This window comes from Periplaneta americana, chromosome 5, assembly GCF_040183065.1.
Source record: "Periplaneta americana isolate PAMFEO1 chromosome 5, P.americana_PAMFEO1_priV1, whole genome shotgun sequence".
NCBI lineage: Eukaryota > Metazoa > Arthropoda > Insecta > Blattodea > Blattidae > Periplaneta > Periplaneta americana.
In genome coordinates, this window is record NC_091121.1 from 123,342,377 (window position 1) to 123,364,416 (window position 22,040).

Here is a 22,040-nt window from a genome sequence, read left to right on the forward strand (position 1 = left end):
ATAGCCTATTAGTCTGAGGCAGCACTGACAGAACGTGTTCTTATTTGAAAACTCGTGTATCTCGTTGAACATCAGTCCTATCAAAATTTTGTATAGGATAAAACTTATCGGAAACTGTTTTTAAAGAAACTTTTGTTGTGTAACATTTTTTATAAAAATTAATAATAAACGGGATATTTTGGTTTATTGAATTCAGGCCCCCTTATAACCCCCCTTTTCAATAAAGTATTTTGAATGCCATATAGCCTAAAGTTTAAGTTCCAACGAACTTAATTTATATTCCAATTTTCATAGAAATCGGTTCAGCCATTATTGCAAGAAAAGGTAACAACATCCAGACAGACAGACCTACAAACAAAAATATCAAAGACTCGAGTTTTGGTCTCAGGATAGTTAATTATACATTTTAACACCAATTATTCTTGAAAAATCGAAAATTACCAGAAAAATTTTGGTTATAGATTTATTAATAGGACTTTCCATACCCGTGCGCTTCGCTGCACTTGTTAGAAATAAATATTATGGCACCCGTCTGGAACATTCTAGTTGTGGCTGGTTGCCTCGGGAGTTTACGCGCTCATCCGGAAAGGAAGCCTCAGGAGGCGAGGCTCGAGCTTCAGTGGGCGCTGGGACGCGGCACAGAGAGAGAGGAAACAAGGCTACGGGACAGCAGCAGAGGGGATGAAAGCAAGGAAGTGCCTGGTAGTAGAATGTTGTGGAGACCCAGAGGCTTTGCAACGCAGAACATTCTAGACAATGGTGGTAAATAAATAAAAGCACGAACAGTCTTCAGAGTCCAGTGAGTCAGCCAGCTGCGAGAGAGCTAGTTATCTTCAAGCAAGGTGAACTTGAGTTCGACGTCCATTGAACTTGAGTGAGTCGGTAACTGTGGCAGTATTCAGGCGAAGGCAACGTGTCCAAAGGTCTTGAAGTCGATGTGCAGTGAACTTGAGTAGGTCCGTAACTGTGGCAGCGTCAAGGCGAGTGCGGCGTATCCGGAAGTCTTGGATTCGACGTGCAAAGAACCGCATCTGGAGGGTGGGGTTCGATGTGCAGGGAGCTGTATCTGGAAGTCTTCGGTTCGACATACATGAGTGAACTTGAGTGAGTTAGCTAGAAGAACTAGCCAACATACTGCTCTTCCAGTCGTTTTCCGTGTAATTTTTTGTCAAAAGCAATGTTTTGTCTTTATTACCATTGATTATATCCCTGGGAAAATTTTGCTTTCTTCAATTCCTGTTTACACACAACACTACAATATTTCTTTACTTCTTGTTGAATTTTATTCTTATATATTAATTTGCTTTCGTCATCTTTTGAGACCAGATCAAGATCTTCTAAGACTGTCAACACCTCTTTTATCAGTAAGACTGTTGGCAGTAGAATTCTCATGTACTTGGTGCATTTCCATTTTGCAGGTCTTAGTGTAGATTCCAGCAGATACTTGCAGATGAATTTCAATTTTTAAGAATTGTTTTCTCCTGATGTGTTGCTGTCCTGTATGACATCTCCTGTAAAAGTAGATGATGGTTATTGTTCCATTTAACATTTTCTATTTCTCCTCTCCTCTTGCTTTTATATTTTTACAATGTCTAAACTTCTGATTACAGTTTTTCTATGTGCTCTCTGATCTCTCAGGATTTTTTCTTTTCTTCATTATTTTGTACACTCTTTTAACACTTGTATAATCACTTATTAACAATAACTTCTTTACTGTGTTAATATTATAAATACCTGGCTGACTACTTTCGAGGTGATGTCCCTCATTGTCCGAAGCCTAGTAGTGTTGTTCCTGGTATAGAGAAACATTTTCTCAAGAAGGAAAAATAATGTACCGATACATAATGTATATATTATATAGAGCAAATTTCATTTTATTTGATTATATGGATACTTCATTTAACACAGTCTCATTTAGTAGATAAATATATAAATTATTTATCTGTACAAAGGAAGTATTCTGTTATATTTGCCATGTTCTTTAGCTGTAGTTTCAGATATTTTTTCTTAATCTATCATGTTTAAATATTGCAAATTCAAGGCATCTGCATGTTGCAGTATGAAATAACCTCGTACTATTACGTCTCTTATCGTCCAGTTTAGGTTTGTTGAGATTTTGTGCTCTTTCTGCTTTCAATACAATCTTCACATAATTATGGTAATTCACTATTATCTCTATTATTGTTGTCATGGAACAGAGATCGAAGCATATTTTCATATACACACCCACGTTATTTGCATATTTTTCTGCAGTTACACGCACTGCAGGTTCTTTATTACCTTCACTTTAGAATAATTTGTATAAAACTTTGAAGCCCCAGTGAAAATTTAATCTAGAGCTTTGATTTTTTTTTTTTTGTGCTCGATTATTAGGTGAAATGACAACTTTTCCGTACTACATGTAGTATAATTTCGATTTTTTTTTTTCGATGCACCCAATACACACCAATAGCCTCTGATGACACTGACTTCTTGTAGTCGAGTGAGAAGAGATATACTAATTCTTAATAGGTCTACTCACGGAAGCATATTATAAGATTGAAACAGATATATAGACCAGAACAATAATTTATAATTGCCAACTACGGTATAATAGCTATATGACTAGCATTATCATATTATTATATATTATTTTAATGTACCGAAGTACATATGATGTTTCCATGCAGATATTCTGAGAGAACAAAGATGTGGAACTTAAACTGAGAGGATTCAATCCGACACCGGGATGGGAATTCGGTGTGGCTTAGTGGATAAAGCATCAGCATGTAGAGCTGAAAACCCGGGTTCAAATCCCGGTGCCAGAGAGAATTTTTCTCCATTCCACTACTCTTTCATCGTATTATCATATTACTATGCATTCCACTCTTTAAAGAATAAAGGACAGGAATATGGACAGAATATTTAAAACCTTTGAGTTTAATAAAATAGTCCTAAATGAAATGATAATTTACAGAGTATAACTCATAGTCTTTTCGTATTTTTCACAACTGGAATTATTGCATAACATTAATATTATAAAAACGTTAACCATTGAATATTAGATATAAGAAATAAGAATGAAATGTGTATAAATTGCTCACACACTTTGGGAATAAGACTTTGTTAATGTGCTATCCACATAATATATGCACAGTGAAAATCACATGGTCACCAGAAGACTAATTTGTTGTTAAATTCGTGTATATGAAAGTTTCGTGAGTTATATAATCTGAATTGGAGACAGATAATGGCAGAACAGAGTTAGGTTCGTTCTAAAGGCGTGGAAGGGAAAACAGCAAGTGGAATCATAGAGGTAGTATGATACAAAATTTCTGTACATCTGTACAGCATGGCTGCTATGAAAATGTTTTGTCAGCTGGCCAGTTTTTCTTTCCATGAGTGAGTGTAAAGAAAAAAAAAATTATATATGTGTGTATATATATATATATATATATATATATATATATATATATATATATATTATATATATATAGAGAGAGAGAGAGAGAGAGAGAGAGAGAGAGAGTAATTTCGCTGGCTGTAAGTCCTTTGTAGAATCCGTGATAAATGCCAGGAATGTGGGACTGTTTTTTTTCGTGACAATGGCAGAAAATCGTTCATGGGAGATGGGGAGTGGAGCAGTGTAAGCACATTTTAGATTAATATCCTTCCAAGTTCTTCATCTTCCTCTGACTTCGCATTGTATGTCAATACTATGTTCATGCTCATCAAAATAATTGTATTTTATGAATATTTTTTTTTTGCATAATTTAGGATCAATTGTAATTTGCTTCACTTTCATCTAAAATGCTTTTTCATTTTCTTTTGCCAAATTCCAATTGCCCTTTTCGTTGGTGATTAAAGACTTCAAGATTTTAAAACTTTGTGCCATTTCAATCACGTCATAAGGGTTTCCACTTGTTTTTAGCCATTTTCACTGTCATTATGGATTATTCAGGAGTGAATATTGTTCGTCACTTTTTCCTTTGTTCAATTAAAGCATGGATTGAATTTTCATTAGTATGTCCATTTCCTAGAAATTTATGTGTAATTTTTACATTGAACTACGTATTTATAAATAAGTAAAGAGAAAAAATATACTTGTTTATATTCTGTCCTGAACAGTTACCTGACAAAACTATAAATTTCTTTATGTTTTAATTTTCTTTCCTCTTTCTTTCTATCTACTTCAATAGGCGTTCTTTTTTTGCATGGACTCATGCCATATGAAACAGTATCCTCCATTTTCTTCGAAATCATAGATTGTAAAATTGTAGGGCAGAGTATTTTCTTACATAATAGAAGATGCTAACATCCAAATAAGGGATTTGAAGAATTTTTTGTAATTGCCACACATACACTTCCGTCATTCTGAGCCTTTTAACTTATCAGTTCATTTCGTTTTATGTACATCTTTGTTTTTCATATGTTCAACTTGAGAATCTTCTAAACTCATTTTCACATTGACTTTTCTTCGGTAAAAAAAAAAGTGCTGAATTCTTTATCAAACACCTCTCTGTATTCTGTCTGTGGCACATACTGCATCATTTTTCTTTATCCATTCTTGGTATAGTGTACATTTTTTCCATCCAAAAATTTTCTTCCAGAATCTTTTCTGATGTAGTGGGAGTCTACAGCTGGAATAGAACAAATATGTCGATGTATGGAATCATCCACCTTGTTTGGCACAGCAATTCCACGGTTCCTGTGTTTTCCTCGTTTATCTGGGAAAACTATACCTGTTGCATTATCAAGTTTCTGTATAGCTGTAATTACCCAAATATCCTTTATGCTGAGGGAATGGAGAAAGGTCGTTACACAGATCTGTATACTATTTCTTTCATTGCCAACAGGTAAAATGTAAATAAAAGTGGACTGACTTCTAGAGAGCAGTTATGGTTCTTTACCTTTCAATTTTTCTTATGTTGTTCGTAATGTAATCCCATTTTCTCATGTGTTCTGGGAGACACGAGAAATCTTCTCAGTCTTCCAGAGAACCTTGTTCTTGCGATCATATTGACATGTTACATTGAAACTTGGTCCCATTTGTCTCGCTTGTATTGTTCTTCCTGTAAATGAACTGTATTCTGATACTTCATGCCTTTTCCTTTTTTCAGTATTTGTCTTTCAATTTATTTTATTTTTTCCCACTTCGGACTAGGAGTAGTTATCTTTGCAGCATGGTTCATTTATTTTGCTAAAAAATTTCAACATCCACAAAGTCCTTTAAACAATATCTGTTCTGTGCTGGTGTCAACTTTCCTCATATTCTAAACAAGCATTTAGAAATAGAATTGCCAAGTACAATATGATGTAGAAGTCCTTTATTATCATTAGAAATATTTTCCTCTGGCATGATTTTCACCTGTTGGAGGTTAACCTATGATAGAAAATAAAATGTTAGTATTTGATATTATATATATATATATATATATATATATATATATATTTTTTTTTAAGAAATGAGCAACATTCAAAAAGTGAATCATGTTTGTATTAGTAGAAGTAATCTTAAAATAGATAGGCTTATATAGTTAATATTTGTTTGTTAGTAAGACTTTTTTTTTGCAATATAATAAACATAAAAAAATATTGTCTTTTCAGAAGCATTGATTGGTGATTGCTGGCACAATAAATGCCTCGATAGAACTTTCATATGAAGTAGTATGACGATATGACGATCTTCCTCAACGTAAATGTCTGATTGTATCTGCTTTTTATGTTGAATATCTTCTTTTTTTTTATTTACACGAGGTACTACCCAAAAATTCCCGAAATTTGTATTCTGCTTGTGAACATATGCGAGTACAAACACCCACCTAGGTGGAGTTTTCCACATGCTTTGTGAGTTAGTGTGTATCAAACAGCTTTGATCAGAGTGGACGAATTTTTTTTGGCGAGCATTTTTCCATTGTCATGTGTGCTTGAGATTGCAATTTAACAATTATTGATATGAGAGAAAAGCATATCTATGTCAAGTTCTATTTTAACCATGGGAAAACTTCCGTAGAAACGCACAAAATATTACAACAAGCATTTGGCAACAAAGCTTTAGGCCAGAAAATTTACGACTGGTTTTAACATTTCAAAAATGGTCGAACATTGGTTGATGATAAACGTGATGATGAACATTCAGGACGACCACCAACTGACATTACTCCAGAAAACGTCACTGCTGTTCGGAATTCGATAATGTAAGATCGTAGCAGACCATCCAAGACATTTGTTAATATCGTGGGGTTATCATATGGCACTTGTCAGAACAACTGAACATGCAAAATTCATGCCTCGACTGCTGACTGATGAACAGGAAGATCATTACATGGAAATCTGCAAGGAACTGAAACAACTGCTTCAAACTGATCTGGATTTCATTTCCACGTTTGTCACAGGTGATGAAAGTTGGATTTGTGGGTACAACCTTGAAACAAAGCAGCTATCATCCCAATGGAAGAGCCCAACTTCATCTCATCCAAAGAATGCCCACCAAGTCAAGAGCAACATCAAATCTTTATTGCTCTGTTTATTCAATATTGATGGGATTATCTACAAAGACTTTGTACCTCCTGGTCAGACGATTTTTGCAGCAGGCTGTCATGACATTCTATGATGGCTAAGGGAGAATGTGAGGAGGAAACGTCCAGAGAAGTGGTGTAGGAACAGTTTCATCCTTCTTCACGACAATTTGAGATCGCATATAGCTTTCATTGTGCAGGAGATTTTGGCATAAAACAACATTACGGTTGTTCCCCATTCACCATACTCAACTGACTTGGCTCCGTGTGACTTTTTTTCTTTTTCCAAATATTAAAATCAAGTAGAAGGGCCGAAGATTTGACACTATAGAGGAGATACAAACTGAATCGCAGGCAGTGCTAAACGTACTCACCAAAAGAGAATTCAGGATGCATTCCGTTTATGGAAGAAGGGCTGGAAATGGTGTCTGAACTTCCAAGGGAACTATTTTGAAGGTGACAGTGGTGAGTAGGATCCAGGTATGGTGTGATTGTATGTAGTGGTATATTTCGGGAATTTTGGGTAGCACCTCATATACTGTTGATTAGGTTGAACCTGTAAAGAAAGGATACGAGTTACGTAATTATCTCTTTCTCCAAACCTTATTTTTAAATATTGTAACTTTTATTTCTATTTTTAACCACCACACCAGTCAACAATGTGACTTTCATTTCTTAATAATTCACCCCACAACAATGGGTACTCCACTCAACACAGCAACACAATAGTCGTTATTGCACTCCACACGACAACAATGACAATACACGGGTATTATTGAGAAGAACAACAATGTACTCCTAAACTCAACTAATGTTCACAAGCACTATGTGCAGAACAAACTGTCAGTTCTCAGTTCACAGTTCGTTCGCATTGGCTGGTTCGTCTAGCTCACTGTTCAAGTTCACTGCACGTCGAACTCAAGTCTTCCGGATTCGCCGCGCTTGCCTGGACGCTGCCACAGTTATGGACCCACTCAAGTTCACTGCACGTTGAACTCAAGACTTCCGGATATGCTGCACTCGCCTGGACGCTGCCACAGTTACGGACTCACTCAAGTTCACTGCACCTCAAACCCTGGTCTTCCGGCTACAGTCCACGACACGTCAAACTTAAGCCTTCCCAGAAGGGTGACTGCAGACTAACTGACTGTCTTCATCGGCAACTCACGGTGTTATTTATATACCACGAACATCTAGAATGTTCTGTGTCGTGAAGCCGCTGGAATCCACAACAATCGGTCTCCAGATGCTTTCTTACTTCCACCCAGTCACAGTCGCTTTTCTTCCCCCTCACTCAGCACCGCAGCTAGCGTCAAGGGTTCGCGTTTCCTTTTCCCCTGCACCTTCTGTCTCGCTTGATGCATGCGCAACTCCTGGACAGTCGCTTGGTAAGCCGCTAGTTGGTCCAGGTGCACCACCATCATCTTTCCCTTGGGTTGTCGTTGATCCGGGTTATCACTGATCCATCCCAGGCACTCTGCAGCTTTGGCAATTTTCCTTTGGTCCTAGTTGGTCGATACAGCCACACCAGGTCACCCTTCTGGAATCCCACAGAGTTGGCTGATCTGTCGTAACGTGCTTTCTTCCTGTTGCTGGTCATCTTGAGATACTCCCTAGCCAGTTGATGGACTCCAACTTCACGGTCAATTCTGCCACGTAGTCAGTTGCTGGCTGGTTGGTGCTGGGTGCCATGCCAAACAGCAGATCACAGGGTAGGCGCAGCTCTCTTCCGAAGACCATGTTTGCCAGTGTCATCCCTGTTGTATCGTGGACCGAAGCTCTGTAGGCCAAGAGGAACAGTGGAACTCTAGCATCCCATTCTCGCTGATGGTTGGACACTACCTTCTGCAAGTGCTTTTCCACGATTTTGATGTAGCATTCCACCTTTCAGTCGGACTGTGGGTGAAGGGGAGTGGTCCTGGTTTTATGCATCCCCAGATACTCGAACAATTCTCTCATCAGGTTGGATTCGAAGTTGCGCCCCTGATCACTATGCAGTTCCCAGGGCACCGAATCGGCAGATGAAGTTGTCAAGCAGTGTGTCTGCCACTGTCGAAGCTTCTTGATTGTGAATCGCGTACACCTTTGGCCATTTTGTAAAATAATCCATGGTAGCAGGTAGCAGTTCCCTCGATCCGTGGTCGGGAACAATCCAGCAACGTCGATGGCGATCCTCTCAAAAGGAACTCCTACATTGTACTGCTGCATGGCTCCCCTGCTATGTGTCTTTAGTCCGCGACTGGCTGCACATGTGTCGCACCTTCGGCACCATCTTCCATGTGTCCACATCTGTGGAGTAACGATCAGCGCGTCTGGCTGCGAAACCAGGTGGCCCGGGTTCGATTCCCGTTCGGGGCAAGTTACCTGGTTGAGGTTTTTTCCGGGGTTTCCCCTCAAACCAATATGAGCAAATGCTGGGTAACTTTCGGTGCTGCACCCCAGACTCATTTCACCGGCATTATCACCTTCATCTCATTCAGATGCTAAATAACTTAAGATGTTGATAAAGCGTCGTAAAATAACCTACTAAAATAAAAAAAATCTTCCATGTCGGTTCTCTGATGCAGCCAGTAGAATCTCTGCCATAACTTATCCAGCATCTTGTTGGCTCCCAGGTGGCCTCTGGTCACACCAGCATGAGTCTCCTCTGGCACTTCCTTCACCATGCTTCTGGGTAGGACAAGTTCTATTTGGTCCTACCTTTGGCCGACTCCCAAATCCTCTTCAGGATACTGTCCTTGACTGTCAAGGATTCCCACTGGGTCCAGTAGCTCTTGTAAGTGGTGCTACAGTTGGCGATATCGGACTCCACATCACGCAGTAGCTGTCCAACTGGGTCCTCCAACTGCTCTCTCCTTATGGCGGTGCTATCCCATCCTGGGCTCGACTGGGTGGCGATTGCTCAAACTGCGTGGGCGCCATCTCGCTCTTCTACTTTCAGGCAATGTTTGCAGCCATCCGGGCACGGGTGTCATGATAGGGCATCAGCGTTGGAATGTTTCTTCCCTTGGCAGTGTTTGGAGGTGAAATTGTATTCCTGCAGGTGTTGAACCCAACACGCGGTCTGCCCCTCCAGATCGTTGAAGCCCAATAGCCAGGTGAGTGCAGAATGGTCTGTCCTCAGATGGAATTCCTGGCCATACAAATATTTGTGGAAATGCTTCAGGGCTTCCACAATTGCAAGAAGTTTTCTACGACTCATGCAGTAGTTTCTTTCAGCCTTGGAGAGTGTTTGGCTGAAGTCGGCAATCACCCTCTCTTGCCCGTCCTGTTCAAGCGTGAACGTCCTTCCAGGGATGGAGTATCCGAGTACAGGAGCAGTGCAGAACACTTCTTTCAGCATTTGGAAGGATGACTCCACCTCATCCGTCCATTGGAATTGTCTTTTCTCCTCGGTCAGCTGGGTTAAAGGCTTGGCGATGTTGGTGTACCCAGTTAAGAACCTTCTGTAATAAGTGCAGAAGCCGAGAAAGCAGCGCAACTCCTGCTTGTCCCTCAGTCTCGGCCATCCCCTGACGACTTGCAACCTCTCTGGGTCCATGGCCACTCCATTGGTCCCTACTACATGCCCCACGTAGCTGACCTTCTGGAACAGATGACATTTCTTCGAGTTCAACTTCAGCCTGGCTTGTCGTAGTCTTTCGAACATTTTCTTCAGGTTCGTCAGTTGTTCGCCGAAGGTCTTGCCGGCCACGATGACGTCATCAACAGGTGCCGTATGTCAGGCCTCTCATTATGGACTCCATTAGTCTCTGGAATGTAGTGGGGCGTTGCAGAGGCCAAATGGTATGACGGTGAACTGCCATAGTCTTTGGCCTGTAGAGAATGCTGTTTTCTCCTTGTCATGATGTAACGACGCCTGCCAGTACCCTGAATTGGGATTCAACGTTGAGAACCACTCTGCTCCTGCCAGGGTGTCCAAGGTGTCGTCAATTCGAGGAAGGGGAAAGCAGTCCTTGGTGACGTCATTCATTCTTCTGTAGTCCACGCAGAAACGCAGGTCTCCATTCTTCTTCTTCACCAGCACAAAGATGATGACCAAGGGCTGTTGGATTCCTCGATGACCCCTCTTGCTTTCCTGCCCTCCAGTTGGTTGTCATTGTTCTTCTGTTTAGCTAGAGGAACACGTCGAGAAGTCTGTTCTCCCTTAGTCATTTTCAGACAGGCTGAACACGTCCTCAAACTGTCAATAGATCGTGGACTTGTCTTCTTTCTTCTCTGCTTACATTGTCCGCCAATTCTCGAGGCAGCTCTTCCAGTGATGTATCTAGATCTGGACGTGGTCGGTGATGCTCCTCGTTATCTCCCAGAGACATCGCAGACACTACCGGCTCGATGCTACCCAGTACAGTTCCACTATGCACCTCCTTATCCCGATTCGTGACATTCAGGACCCTCACCGGTACTACCTTCGCACCTCGAACCCCGGTCTTCTGGCTACGGTCTACGACACGTCGAACTTCCCAGTTGTGGTTCTCTGCATGTTGAACTCCGGTCCACCTTGCTCGCTGTTGTCCAAGACTTGAAGGCTGACTGCAGACTAACTGACTTCGTCGGAAACTCACGGTGTTATTTATTTACTATGAACATCTAGAATGCAAAACCTATGGAACCCACAACAATTGGTCTCCAGATGCTTCCTTACTTCCGCCCAGTCACAGTCACTTTTCTTCCCCTTCACTCCGCACCGCGGCCAGCATCAAGGGTTCACATTTCCTTTTCCTCCGCGCCTTCCCCCTTGCTAGATGTGTGCACAACTCTCTGACGCTACCAGAATCTTCTAACATAGTGCCACAATATGAACTAAAATTTAAAAACAAATTACTTTTATTAATTGTAAGTCAGTATATGGGTATTTTAAATTTTATAGCTATAATATGTATGGGGTTAGTTAAATTAAATTACCATAATGTCATATTTTGTATCAGATGAGCTTTGGTTTGTTTCTTTTGGGAGAATGAACATTGGATCTCTCAATGAATCATCTGAACCACAAGTCTCGGCAAATATCTTGTAATTCTATGGAAAATTCAGACAGTAGAGAGGCTGGGCTTGAGCATAAAATTTTAAGACTGACGTACAAGCTTAGAGTTAAGGAACAGCTCTTGAATTATAGGTATAGGTAAATGTGTAATAACCGTGTGGTAACATTACAAGAAACTGGCACACCACAGACCATCTGCTCAGTTACAGTATATAGAATCTTTTGACATAAATAAATTGCTCTCTATTTTTGGTGCAGGAAGAACTTCTCTATTTTAATTGATTCTGTTTTTTTAATTATGAATGGATCATCTGTTCATGAAGTTTATCATATTATATAGGCCTAAGTCAGCATAAATCTTATAATATGACTAGAAAGCTGAAACGTGATACAGTCTTTTGAGAATAACCATGAATATGAATATTTAAAAGTGTACTTTTATGTGTTTGAATGTCTGTAATAATGTTAGGAGAAAATAGTGACACTCCACTGTTAAACACACAAGTCCATAATCTCATTAACCTACTGTAAGATAGCTCTTAAAAATATTTCATTCTTAAGTAAAAGTTTTCAAAGATATTATATTGTAAGTAGCAATAAAATATAGCTAAATGAAACTCACCAGGACAATTTTTAACGTTTAATTGTAGTATTAGATTAAATTAATGTTGTTGTTGCTGTTTTCTAATGCCAGGCATTTGACAATAAAGTCATTTGACCTCTTGCACTCCAATATTTTTCAAAGATATTATCATGGCCAGCCACTGAAGCACAGATTTTGAGGTGTTCCGAATCCATTTCTTGGTTTGAGTTGCACAGTGGGCAGTTAGGGGACTGATATATTCCAATTCTGTGCAGGTGTTTGGCCAAACAATCATGGCCTGTTGCCAATCTAAATGCAGCTACAGACGATTTTCGTGGTAAATCGGGAATTAACTGTGCTAATGTTTATTGCTACATACAATACAAAATGGATACCGACACATATTATGGACACAGCTCACACTCGTTTGAGAAAGCTTGTGTTTGGAGTGCAGCTCCTATAAATAACTTTTTTGTACTAAATGGAATACAACGAAAATTCAATAAAATTACAAAACCGAATACAATATTATTACAAAACAGGGATAATTAAGAAGATAAAAGGACAGAATCAACTCAAGAAGAGAATATAAGCTCGAATGAATAAGTATATTGAAATTAAGAAAAAGGGACATGAATACTAGACAATTGCTTAATATTATTCTCAAATTTATTAAATTCAAAATTACCTAGGTCTTAATTTATTATAAAAATCTGGCTGTTTAAAAAAAAATTGACTGAGAAGCAGAGATCATGAAATTTACTCGATTTATATTTTTATGACAAATATCAAATAGGAACTTTTTCCTAGAGGCACAATACCAAAAACCTGGTCAAGATTTGGAAACTTTTCCACATACACCTCCAGAACCTACAAACTAAAGCTCTGTCAGCCATAAAGAGGTGGCTCCAAATTTATGAGAATCATTGTAATAAAATTTAATTTTCTTCTTTTTTAATGCTTATTTTGAGAACTTTTTTTAATTGTCAAATATTTGAGTTAGTTTATTTGTAATTTTTAGTGTAATATTTTATAAATAAATTGATTTCTATTATTACATTTAATTGTTGTCAAAATTTGTCGAATTTTTGTATGTACGTGTGTAGTCCTTGTTATTTTATACTTTGTCTTTGTAATGAATTTAAATACTATTATAGTCACAATCATGCCATGGTATGAAAGAAAAATTTTTCACAACCTCGAGCGGGATTCAAACCTGCGACTTCCTGTACTCCGGTCAGGAACTCTACCACTGAGCTATCGCGTTCGTCTCACGCCAAAGGCTCGGAATTATCCTTTCATACTGGCGACTCTGTTATAGAGTACTGTCCATAGCGTCTGATCTAGTCAGCACTGCTTATGGGTGGGAAGAAACTTTACAAATGTAATCTTCTTCTTACAATGTTGGATGACATATATACGTCCGTTGATGTGACATATTAATGAATTTAAATACTATTATAGTCACAATCATGCCATGGTATGAAAGAAAAATTACACAGCCTCGAGTGGGAATCGAACCTGCGACTGCCTGTTCTCCGGTCAGGCGCTCTACCACTGAGCTATCGAGTTCGTCTCACGCTAAAGGCTTGGAATTGTCCTTTCATACTTCATTAATATGTCACATCAACGGACGTATATACGTCACCAAACATCGTAAGATGAAGATTACATTTGTCTTTGTAGTTAGTTTACAATAGTAGGAAAAATTCAATAAAATATTATCTCTAATATGAATTTTTCGATCAACAAGCATTTACATATAAATGTAGCTTCTCAGCATTCAAAATCTTGATTTTATATATATATATATAGTTTCTATTATATTATTGTGCTTTTTATATGCATTTTGAATTTATACCGTTCGGTGGCCAGTGCAAAAAAACATAGCTGGCCAATTTTTTTTTCTGTGAATGTGCATTCTCCTTCACTTTTGCTTCCTCACTTATTTTCTGTGCTTCCTCTTTTCTTCTTTCTGTTCTTATTCGTATGTATTGTGATTGTATGAGACACTTAACAATTTCATAATGTTCACAAGAAAGAGTTATAAGAAAAAAGGAGATTCTAGTCTTATTTGTGAATGTGAATCTTATTTCAGGTTGGTTTTGTGAAGCCCATGAAGCAAGATTTTGCAGTATTCTTTGTTGGGTTTCGCAAATGGAACCCCAGAATGCGCAAGTTCTTGGACCAGGTAGATGACACTATTCAGAAGCTTCTTGATCAGGGTGGCCAAGAAACTGTTCTCTCACTCTTCCCCATCAATAAGCTGTGTGGTTAGTATTTCTGATTAAGAGAAATTCCGCTCTGGAAAATTTACTTTAAATAATTTTTATTAGTTTCACTTCTTTATGTGCAACAGTAGACAGTAATTTTAAGATGTCAGCATGTATGTGCATGTGCTTAGGATGGGTTCAATTTGATGTGTGCATGCGTTTTTTTTTTTCCACTGAGGTAGTGAAATGATTATAATTCCATAATTCCGGAATATCAATTCTATTGAAAATCTGATGTGTAGTTTGTAAAGATTTGCTCATGAATAGAAACTGTTTTTTTTATGCAGAATGAAAATTAGAAATGCTAGACAACAAATGTGATATTCTGCAGAATAGTGATATTAATTTAGCTCCTACTGTAACATGGAGTAACATTTATTCCAAGCTTCAGATCGGTTACTGAATAGCAATCATTTTTACGCAAATTAAGCTTTCAGGAATAACTCCCTGTAAAGTTAATTTGAATAATTTTGAGGGAAAAATTGTTCCGGGGCCGGGTATCGAACCCGGGACCTTTGGTTAAACGTACGTTCATTTCATTGCTGAAAACCTTATATGCAAAATATACATAACATTCTCTTAAGTTGATAATAAAGAATGGATTTCAGCCTGAAATGCTACACAAACAAAAATACGAGGTGCTACCCAAAAGTTCCCGAAATTCATAAGTGGCATTTGACCGAGTGCTAGTATGACAAAATGCCGCTAGGTGACATTTCATATATATCTTGTGAGTCAATGTGCCCAAACGGCTTCATTCTAAGTGAATGCATTTAGTATTTGTGAGCGTTTTTCCATTGTTACATGTTGCTTACATTGTGATTTCACAATGACAGATTTGAGGGAACAGCATGTCTACATAAAGTTTTGTTTCAAACTCGGAAAACTTCTGCAGAAACACATCAAATGTTAAAGCAAGTATTTGGAGACGATGCTCTAGGCATACCCAAACCTATGAGTGGGTCAAGCATTTTAAAAATGATCAAACATCGGTTGATGGCAATTGTTCTGGACACCTGAAAATGTCACTGCTGTTTGGATTGTGATCATGCAAGATTGCAGGCAGAGCATCCACGAAGTCTGCGACATTGTTGGACTTATGGCATGTGCCAGAGGATTTTGTCCAATGAACTCAACATGAAAAGGATTGCGGTGAAGTTTGTTCCGCAACTACTGAGTACTGAGCAGAGACAGCATTGCTTGGAAGTCTGCAGGAATCTTCAGAATCAGCTTCATGATGACTCAGACTTCCTTTCAAGCTTGTCACAGATGATGAAAAGTGGGTTTACGGCTATGATCCCAGAACCAAACAGCAGTCTTGTCATGAAAAAGTCCATCTTCGCCCTACCCCAAAAAAGTCCATCAAGCGAAGAGTAATGTGAAGTCCATCTCGTGTGTTTTTTCGACATTTGAAGAATTATCCACAAGGAGTTTGTCCCTCCTGCTCTGACTGTGAATGTGGTCTTCTATCATGACGTCTTGAGGTGGTTGAGGGAGACCACGTGAAGAAAACGTCCAGAAATGTGTCGTACAGGCAATTGGTTTCTCCATCACGACAATGCAAGGCCGCATGCAGCTTCCATCATGCAATACTTCTTGGGGAAAAACAAAATGATAACTGTTTCTCATCCACCATATTCGCCAGATTTAGCCCCCTGCGACTTCTTTTTGTTCTCCATGATGAAAATCAACTTTAAAGGTCGAAGATTTCAGCAGTTGAGGAAATTCAAGCAAAATTGCAGGAGGTCCAGAACAAGCTCTCAAAAAAGAACATCTAGATGGCATTCAATACTAGGAATAAGCACTGAGAGCAGTGTATACACTCACACAAGGGGATTATTTCTTAGGTGATGGTGGTGCATAAGATCCAGGTATGGTATAATTTCATTTATTGAGGAATTTCGGGAACTTTGGGTAGCACCTAGTACAACAATCACTGTTATTAATGTTATGAGGCGTAGTATGAGTGTAAAGCACTACTATCTTTAAGACACAAATAGTCTTACTAGGAGACAGCAGATGAAGTAATGAAACCGAAACAAACAGAAACACGCAGTACACTTGCGACATAACAAGTGACTGCTACAGTCTGTGTCTCATTCTTCTACGCACGGTTCCTGATAATGGTCAAGTCACTAATTTCACAGCAATAAATTGCCAACCCTGCTCCCAAGAATAAACATATGCTGAGTCCCTGTTGTACTCTGTCATCTATCGTTTGCATGATGAAGCAACTCAGTTCGATGTCGATTTTAACGATAAAGGCTCGTTGAAATATAAATTATTCCATTTTCGGAAATCTGAATATTTCTCGCTCACAAGACATTTAGTGATTGACCGATAATAATGCTGTGATTGACATGTTGGCCATGTCTGCTCAGAACCACTGTGTGAGAAACATTCGAAAGCAAGAGAATTAATAGTTTTATTGCCAAGAACTCAGCATTAGTTAACAGCAACAACATAAATCAGTTTTAGTTCACGAAACCACTTCACTCAAAGACGTTGTAGTTATCTATCTAGACACACAATTGGCGCTGGTGTCGTGTACAAATTTGAAACCTCTTGCGCAAATTCGCGCGACGCCATGTATGGGGAACACGAATGATTGTTTCTATAAGCATTCGGAGTTCAGAAATACCATTGGATATATGGGCGTTTTCTTAGCGGACATCCTATTTCATTGTAATATAACTAAACTTATTTACGTATTTTCTAACGTATAATATAAAATAACAGAAGTAAATCTAAATAGTGTAACTAAGCATTGCTTTAAATATAAACACCTTATATTGCTCTTAAATATACTTAGGCCTATTAGTTTCTTTCTGTTTCCTATGACAGAATACATGGAATATTTTTACTTATGTTGTTTTATATACGTTAGAAAATACGTAAATAATTTATTTAAATTATATTACAAAGAGAGGGATGTCTGCTAAAAATTTCTATATACCCAATGGCATTGTCCAAACGCCTAACACACTGTAATAATAATCCTCAGTGTTTTGAGAATCAAAGGCGATATGACTCTTTAGAACTTTCAACTGAAGACATTGATTGCAATTCCCTCATTCTTACATCATTCTCAGTGACAAAATATTGTGAAAATGTGATATGCATTGATGGCTTAGTTGTTAAATCATTAAGAAAATATGGTGTAATAAATCTAAAGACTCAATTTATGGTATGTACCAGCAGTAAACAAAATCTCTTTTATCTTTTTTGACGAAAGAATAATGGGAGTCTTGTCATATACCATCATCTGAGATTATAGAAATGTGCCGCATAAGTGAAAGAATGATTATACAGATGTTGACAGTTCAATGGCATATTACCACCCACTCTTACATCGTGTGAAATCAATATGATCCAACATTAGAACACTTGTACAATCTTTCTACACTTATAGAAACATATTTTAGAAAATGGAGCCCAGATTCCTCCCAACAATCATTTTAAACTTGTTAAATTGACCGTAGAAGTATATAAAGAGCTACTGGCATAGCTCAATGGGCTAAGGCCTGCCAATCCGGAGTCGCGCTCGGGCGCGGGTTCGATACCCGCTTGGGGTGATTACCTGGTTGGGTTTTTTCTGATATCCCCAACCGTAAGGTGAATGTCAGGTAATCTATGGCGAATTCTTGGCCTCGTCTCATCAAATACCATCTCGCTATCATCAATACTATCGATGCTAAATAATCTAGTAGTTGATACAGTGTTGTTAAATAATAACTAAGAGTGAGAAGGGAGGTGGTGCGAGGTGTATGATCATCCACTCCTCTACATTTCTTATAGTGGCTGTTATCGCCAGGTGGATGGTACATTGGAAGATTAGATGTGCGCAGTGGAAGACTTTTAGAAATAAATAGTGTGAATTTGTATAACAGATATAATTAACAATAATAAATAACAATATACAAGAATGGTAAATGAGATGAGATGTGGAGTAACGGTCAGCGCGTCTGGCTGCGAAACCAGGTGGCCCGGGTTCGAATCCCGGTCGGGGCAAGTTACCTGGTTGAGGTTTTTTCCGGGGTTTTCCCTCAACCCAATACGAGCAAATGCTGGGTAACTTTCGGTGCTGGACCCCGGACTCATTTCACCGGCATTATCACCTTCATATCATTCAGACGCTAAATAACCTAGATGTTGATACAGCGTCGTAAAATAACCCAATAAAATAAAATAAATAAAAACAAAGAAATATGAAATAAGCGAATGAAAATAACACAAGTTAATCTGAACTAGTATCACAACGATATCTGAATCGTGAAAGTATTACTAGACTGGGCAAACATACTTATAGGTCATAATACAATCTAATATGGCCATCTCTCAATAATCAATGACTGACCTATTAACCATCTAGTCATGAAAACACTCTCTGAATATATATATTAACCGTCTAGATATGAATCTCAACACAACACCCAGTCAGTACACTAACTCAGAACATGACCCATTCAATCACAGATACCATACAATCTGACTAACCAAACTGAACATATATATAAACTCAATAACACAAAGACTTTACCCAGTATAAGGCATCACATAACTGATCACTATACATTACCAATTCCACATAGACCTCGCATGAACTGTGCAGATTGCACTGACACAAAATCTCTGTACTTCACAATAAACAATGCCCAAGAGAGAGAGAGAGAGAGAGAGAGATACACGTTATATAAGAAACAGACGATAATTTCGATCTCAATGATCGTTTAAATAGCAATGGAAACTCAATGCACTCGATTCCTGAAATAGCGGCAATGGGAACCAATAAATCAAACTGGAGTAGGGAAAATACTAGAACAATAATACAAAGCCCATACTATTCTAGTTCATAACAACGTCAAATAGAACGTAACCCAAAGATCGTAATCGCTGCTCTATCACACAAACCGTCTTGGAACATCAAAACCTCACATATCAAGACATATCTCATCACGTAATCCTCAATCATCAAACCTCACATATCAACTTATACTTCATCACGTGATCCCCAATACAATATACCTCAAAAATATATATATATATATATATATATATATATATATATATATATATATCTCACATAATATATTACTCGACGCAATCACAATTACTTGCCCCCAAGACGTATCACTAGCAAGCGATATTTCAAAGTACGATCCACTACAATCTCTCAAACACATACAATCGAAAATAAAAATATCACGACGCACATTTACCTACTCCACTGATAGAAATCTGGCACAAGTTGTAAGCACGCTAAATGACAAGATATACATCTGAAACAAAGTTCCATGTAATGCGCAAATATACAAAAGAAATATAGTGACGCACTGTTCTCGAACAATCTATCATGATAAACTTAAGTTACGAGAATTGAAAACAGTTCGAGCTCCACTTGTCGAATACACGTCAATTGCCTGAATGAAAACTATGAATACGGGTTGCAACTCCTAAGTACTGTTACCCATACGGCTTCCAACTGCTAAGTGATGTTAACTATGACGTCGAGTCTTGAATGATGTTACCTATATGGCGTACGAGACCTGAGTGATGTTAACTATACGGCGTGCGAGACCTGAGTGGTGTTATCTATAACTGCCCGTGACCAAGTAAACTCACTCTCCCTCTCCCCTCGTGAGACGTAATCAACCGGCCAATAGGATAATTTGGAAAATAAAAATGAAAGGATTCATAGCGCTATCTATACTGTAACGTCTGAGAGCGCTCTGACAGACGAAGTAACGTACTAGGTGAACGGCTGTGATGGCGTGCACGGCTCACTCTCCCCCACCGCGCTGAATTTCAACCGGTGAGCCAGCAACGGTTGAAATTATCCATGGATGTTGGGTATAGTATCAATTCACTGGAACTCCATAATGCCACGGTATCCCTGCGCGGCATGAATCCGGCTCTAAGTATTGGGAGATCCACATCCCCAATTCGGGCACCTCGGCCCCGACAATTCTCAGCAACATAAATGGCCCCGGGTCACTCCCCGGTACTTCCTGACTGCACTCCGGCAGCCCCAACTGGAGGAACTCTGTCACTCCAGAAACCGATGCCCACTGCTCTGGAATTAGATGTCCGGAGCAGCATCCCGCTAGTCACTGCAACCGATGATACTGGACCCTAAGTCCAAACTGGTTCCCATAAACCAGTCGTCGCTCGTAGAACTGCAACTAGTAGAAGAAGAATAAGTAGTAAGTCCAAGAAGCACTTGGAGGATGAAACAGATGCCAACTGGTCCCCATAAACCAGCGGTTACTGTTTACGCCCTACGACATCAAGCATAACAGATGCATAGAAATTCCAAAGGTCGTGTGGATCCAATCATGCGAATCCCCAGAAAGCATCCGGGAGGGTTCGCAAGTCGAGAAGTGAAGAGGCTCGAGTATCGCAGAATAGAAACCAGGTGTCCCCAGAATCCATTCGGCAGCCCGGCCAATGTCTGACGAGTGCCCGCTCGTCAAGTCCTCGGTGCATGCTGATCCCACGATGATATCGCTCTCATAGATAGCACTCAATTAAGGTATGATAGATTAGGAAAATTTAAGGTAATTAAAAAGGAAAATAGGAAAGGAATATGCCGGATTACAAAATCTGCAAACATGTACAATACATATAGTACAGAGCAAAAAATCCACTATACAGTGATCACAAATAAAATCAACAATAAATCCACTATACAGTGATCACAAATAAAATCAACAATAAGCAACAATTTAAAATCGACAAATAACGAGGACACATACAAGTGCCCCCGGACTCAGGAACTCGATGGTACATTCAGAGTTTAGCCTACTTTCTCCTCTCTCTCAACTAATTTTAAATGCGAGACATGGGCTTTATGAATAGGACGGCCTATATCTGGGCAACTTAATTCCACCGTGACAGGAGAAAGAAATCTAGAAATGGTCAAGGGTTGGGACCATCTAAACATCAACTTCCCCGATACTTGATTCGGAGCAGAGCTTTGCGGGAAGTCTCTTACCCTAACTCTATCTCCCCTCAGAAATTTATGTGGTTGACGAACGGCATTATAACGGACGGCAGTCTTTCTGTTTGCGTCGCGCAAGTTGCCAATGGCATCCCGCCATTGGGCCTCCAACTCAGTTTGTGACATGGGTTCCTCCAACTTCAATTTCCATTGTAGTTGCAGAGGATGATTTAGACTCCTGCCTAAAAATAGATCAGCAGGGGTGGACTTTGTGGCCTCATGATACGCCGAATTGAAACCCATCTGAAGGGCATGTAGATGTTCATCCCAAGCCAACTGGTGGTCATGATGAAAGACAATTAGGGCAGACTTCAAATTCCGATTGAATCTTTCCACCAAATTCGGCTGGAGGTAATAAGGGGAAGTAGTTACATGTCTAATCCCCCACTGAAAACACATGTCATTAAATGTCTTCGATGTAAACACTGTGGCGTTATCAGTAATTATGCTCTCTGGGACATCATGTTGGGCAAATACTTGACAGTTCAAAGTCTTAATTACTAGCTTCGATGTCATTTCCCTCAACGGGAACAGCCAGACAAATTTAGAAAAACTGTCCACCATAGCCAAAATCACCTTGTTCCCATTACGGGTTCGCACCAAAGGCCCTACAAAATCAATGAACAGCTTCTACATAGGTCTGGAGTCCATTTCCACAGAGTACAATCCAACTCTAGTGTTAGAGGGAGGCTTGGCCCTCTGA

General features: G+C 39.1%; 1 protein-coding gene across 7 annotated transcripts in view; it reads left to right on the forward strand.

Moving 5' to 3' along the window:
- The window catches only part of aft (cap methyltransferase 2), a 500,824-nt gene that overhangs the window by 425,825 nt on the left and 52,959 nt on the right, over positions 1–22,040 (forward strand). For all 7 annotated transcript variants that reach the window (XR_011332243.1, XM_069826496.1, XM_069826502.1 and 4 more), the window contains one exon: positions 14,163–14,337. Coding sequence is in view for 6 of the 7 variants with exons in the window: in XM_069826496.1 (XP_069682597.1) it covers positions 14,163–14,337 (175 nt within the window). In the remaining variant the exon portion in view is untranslated. The remainder of the gene's footprint in view (positions 1–14,162; positions 14,338–22,040) is intronic.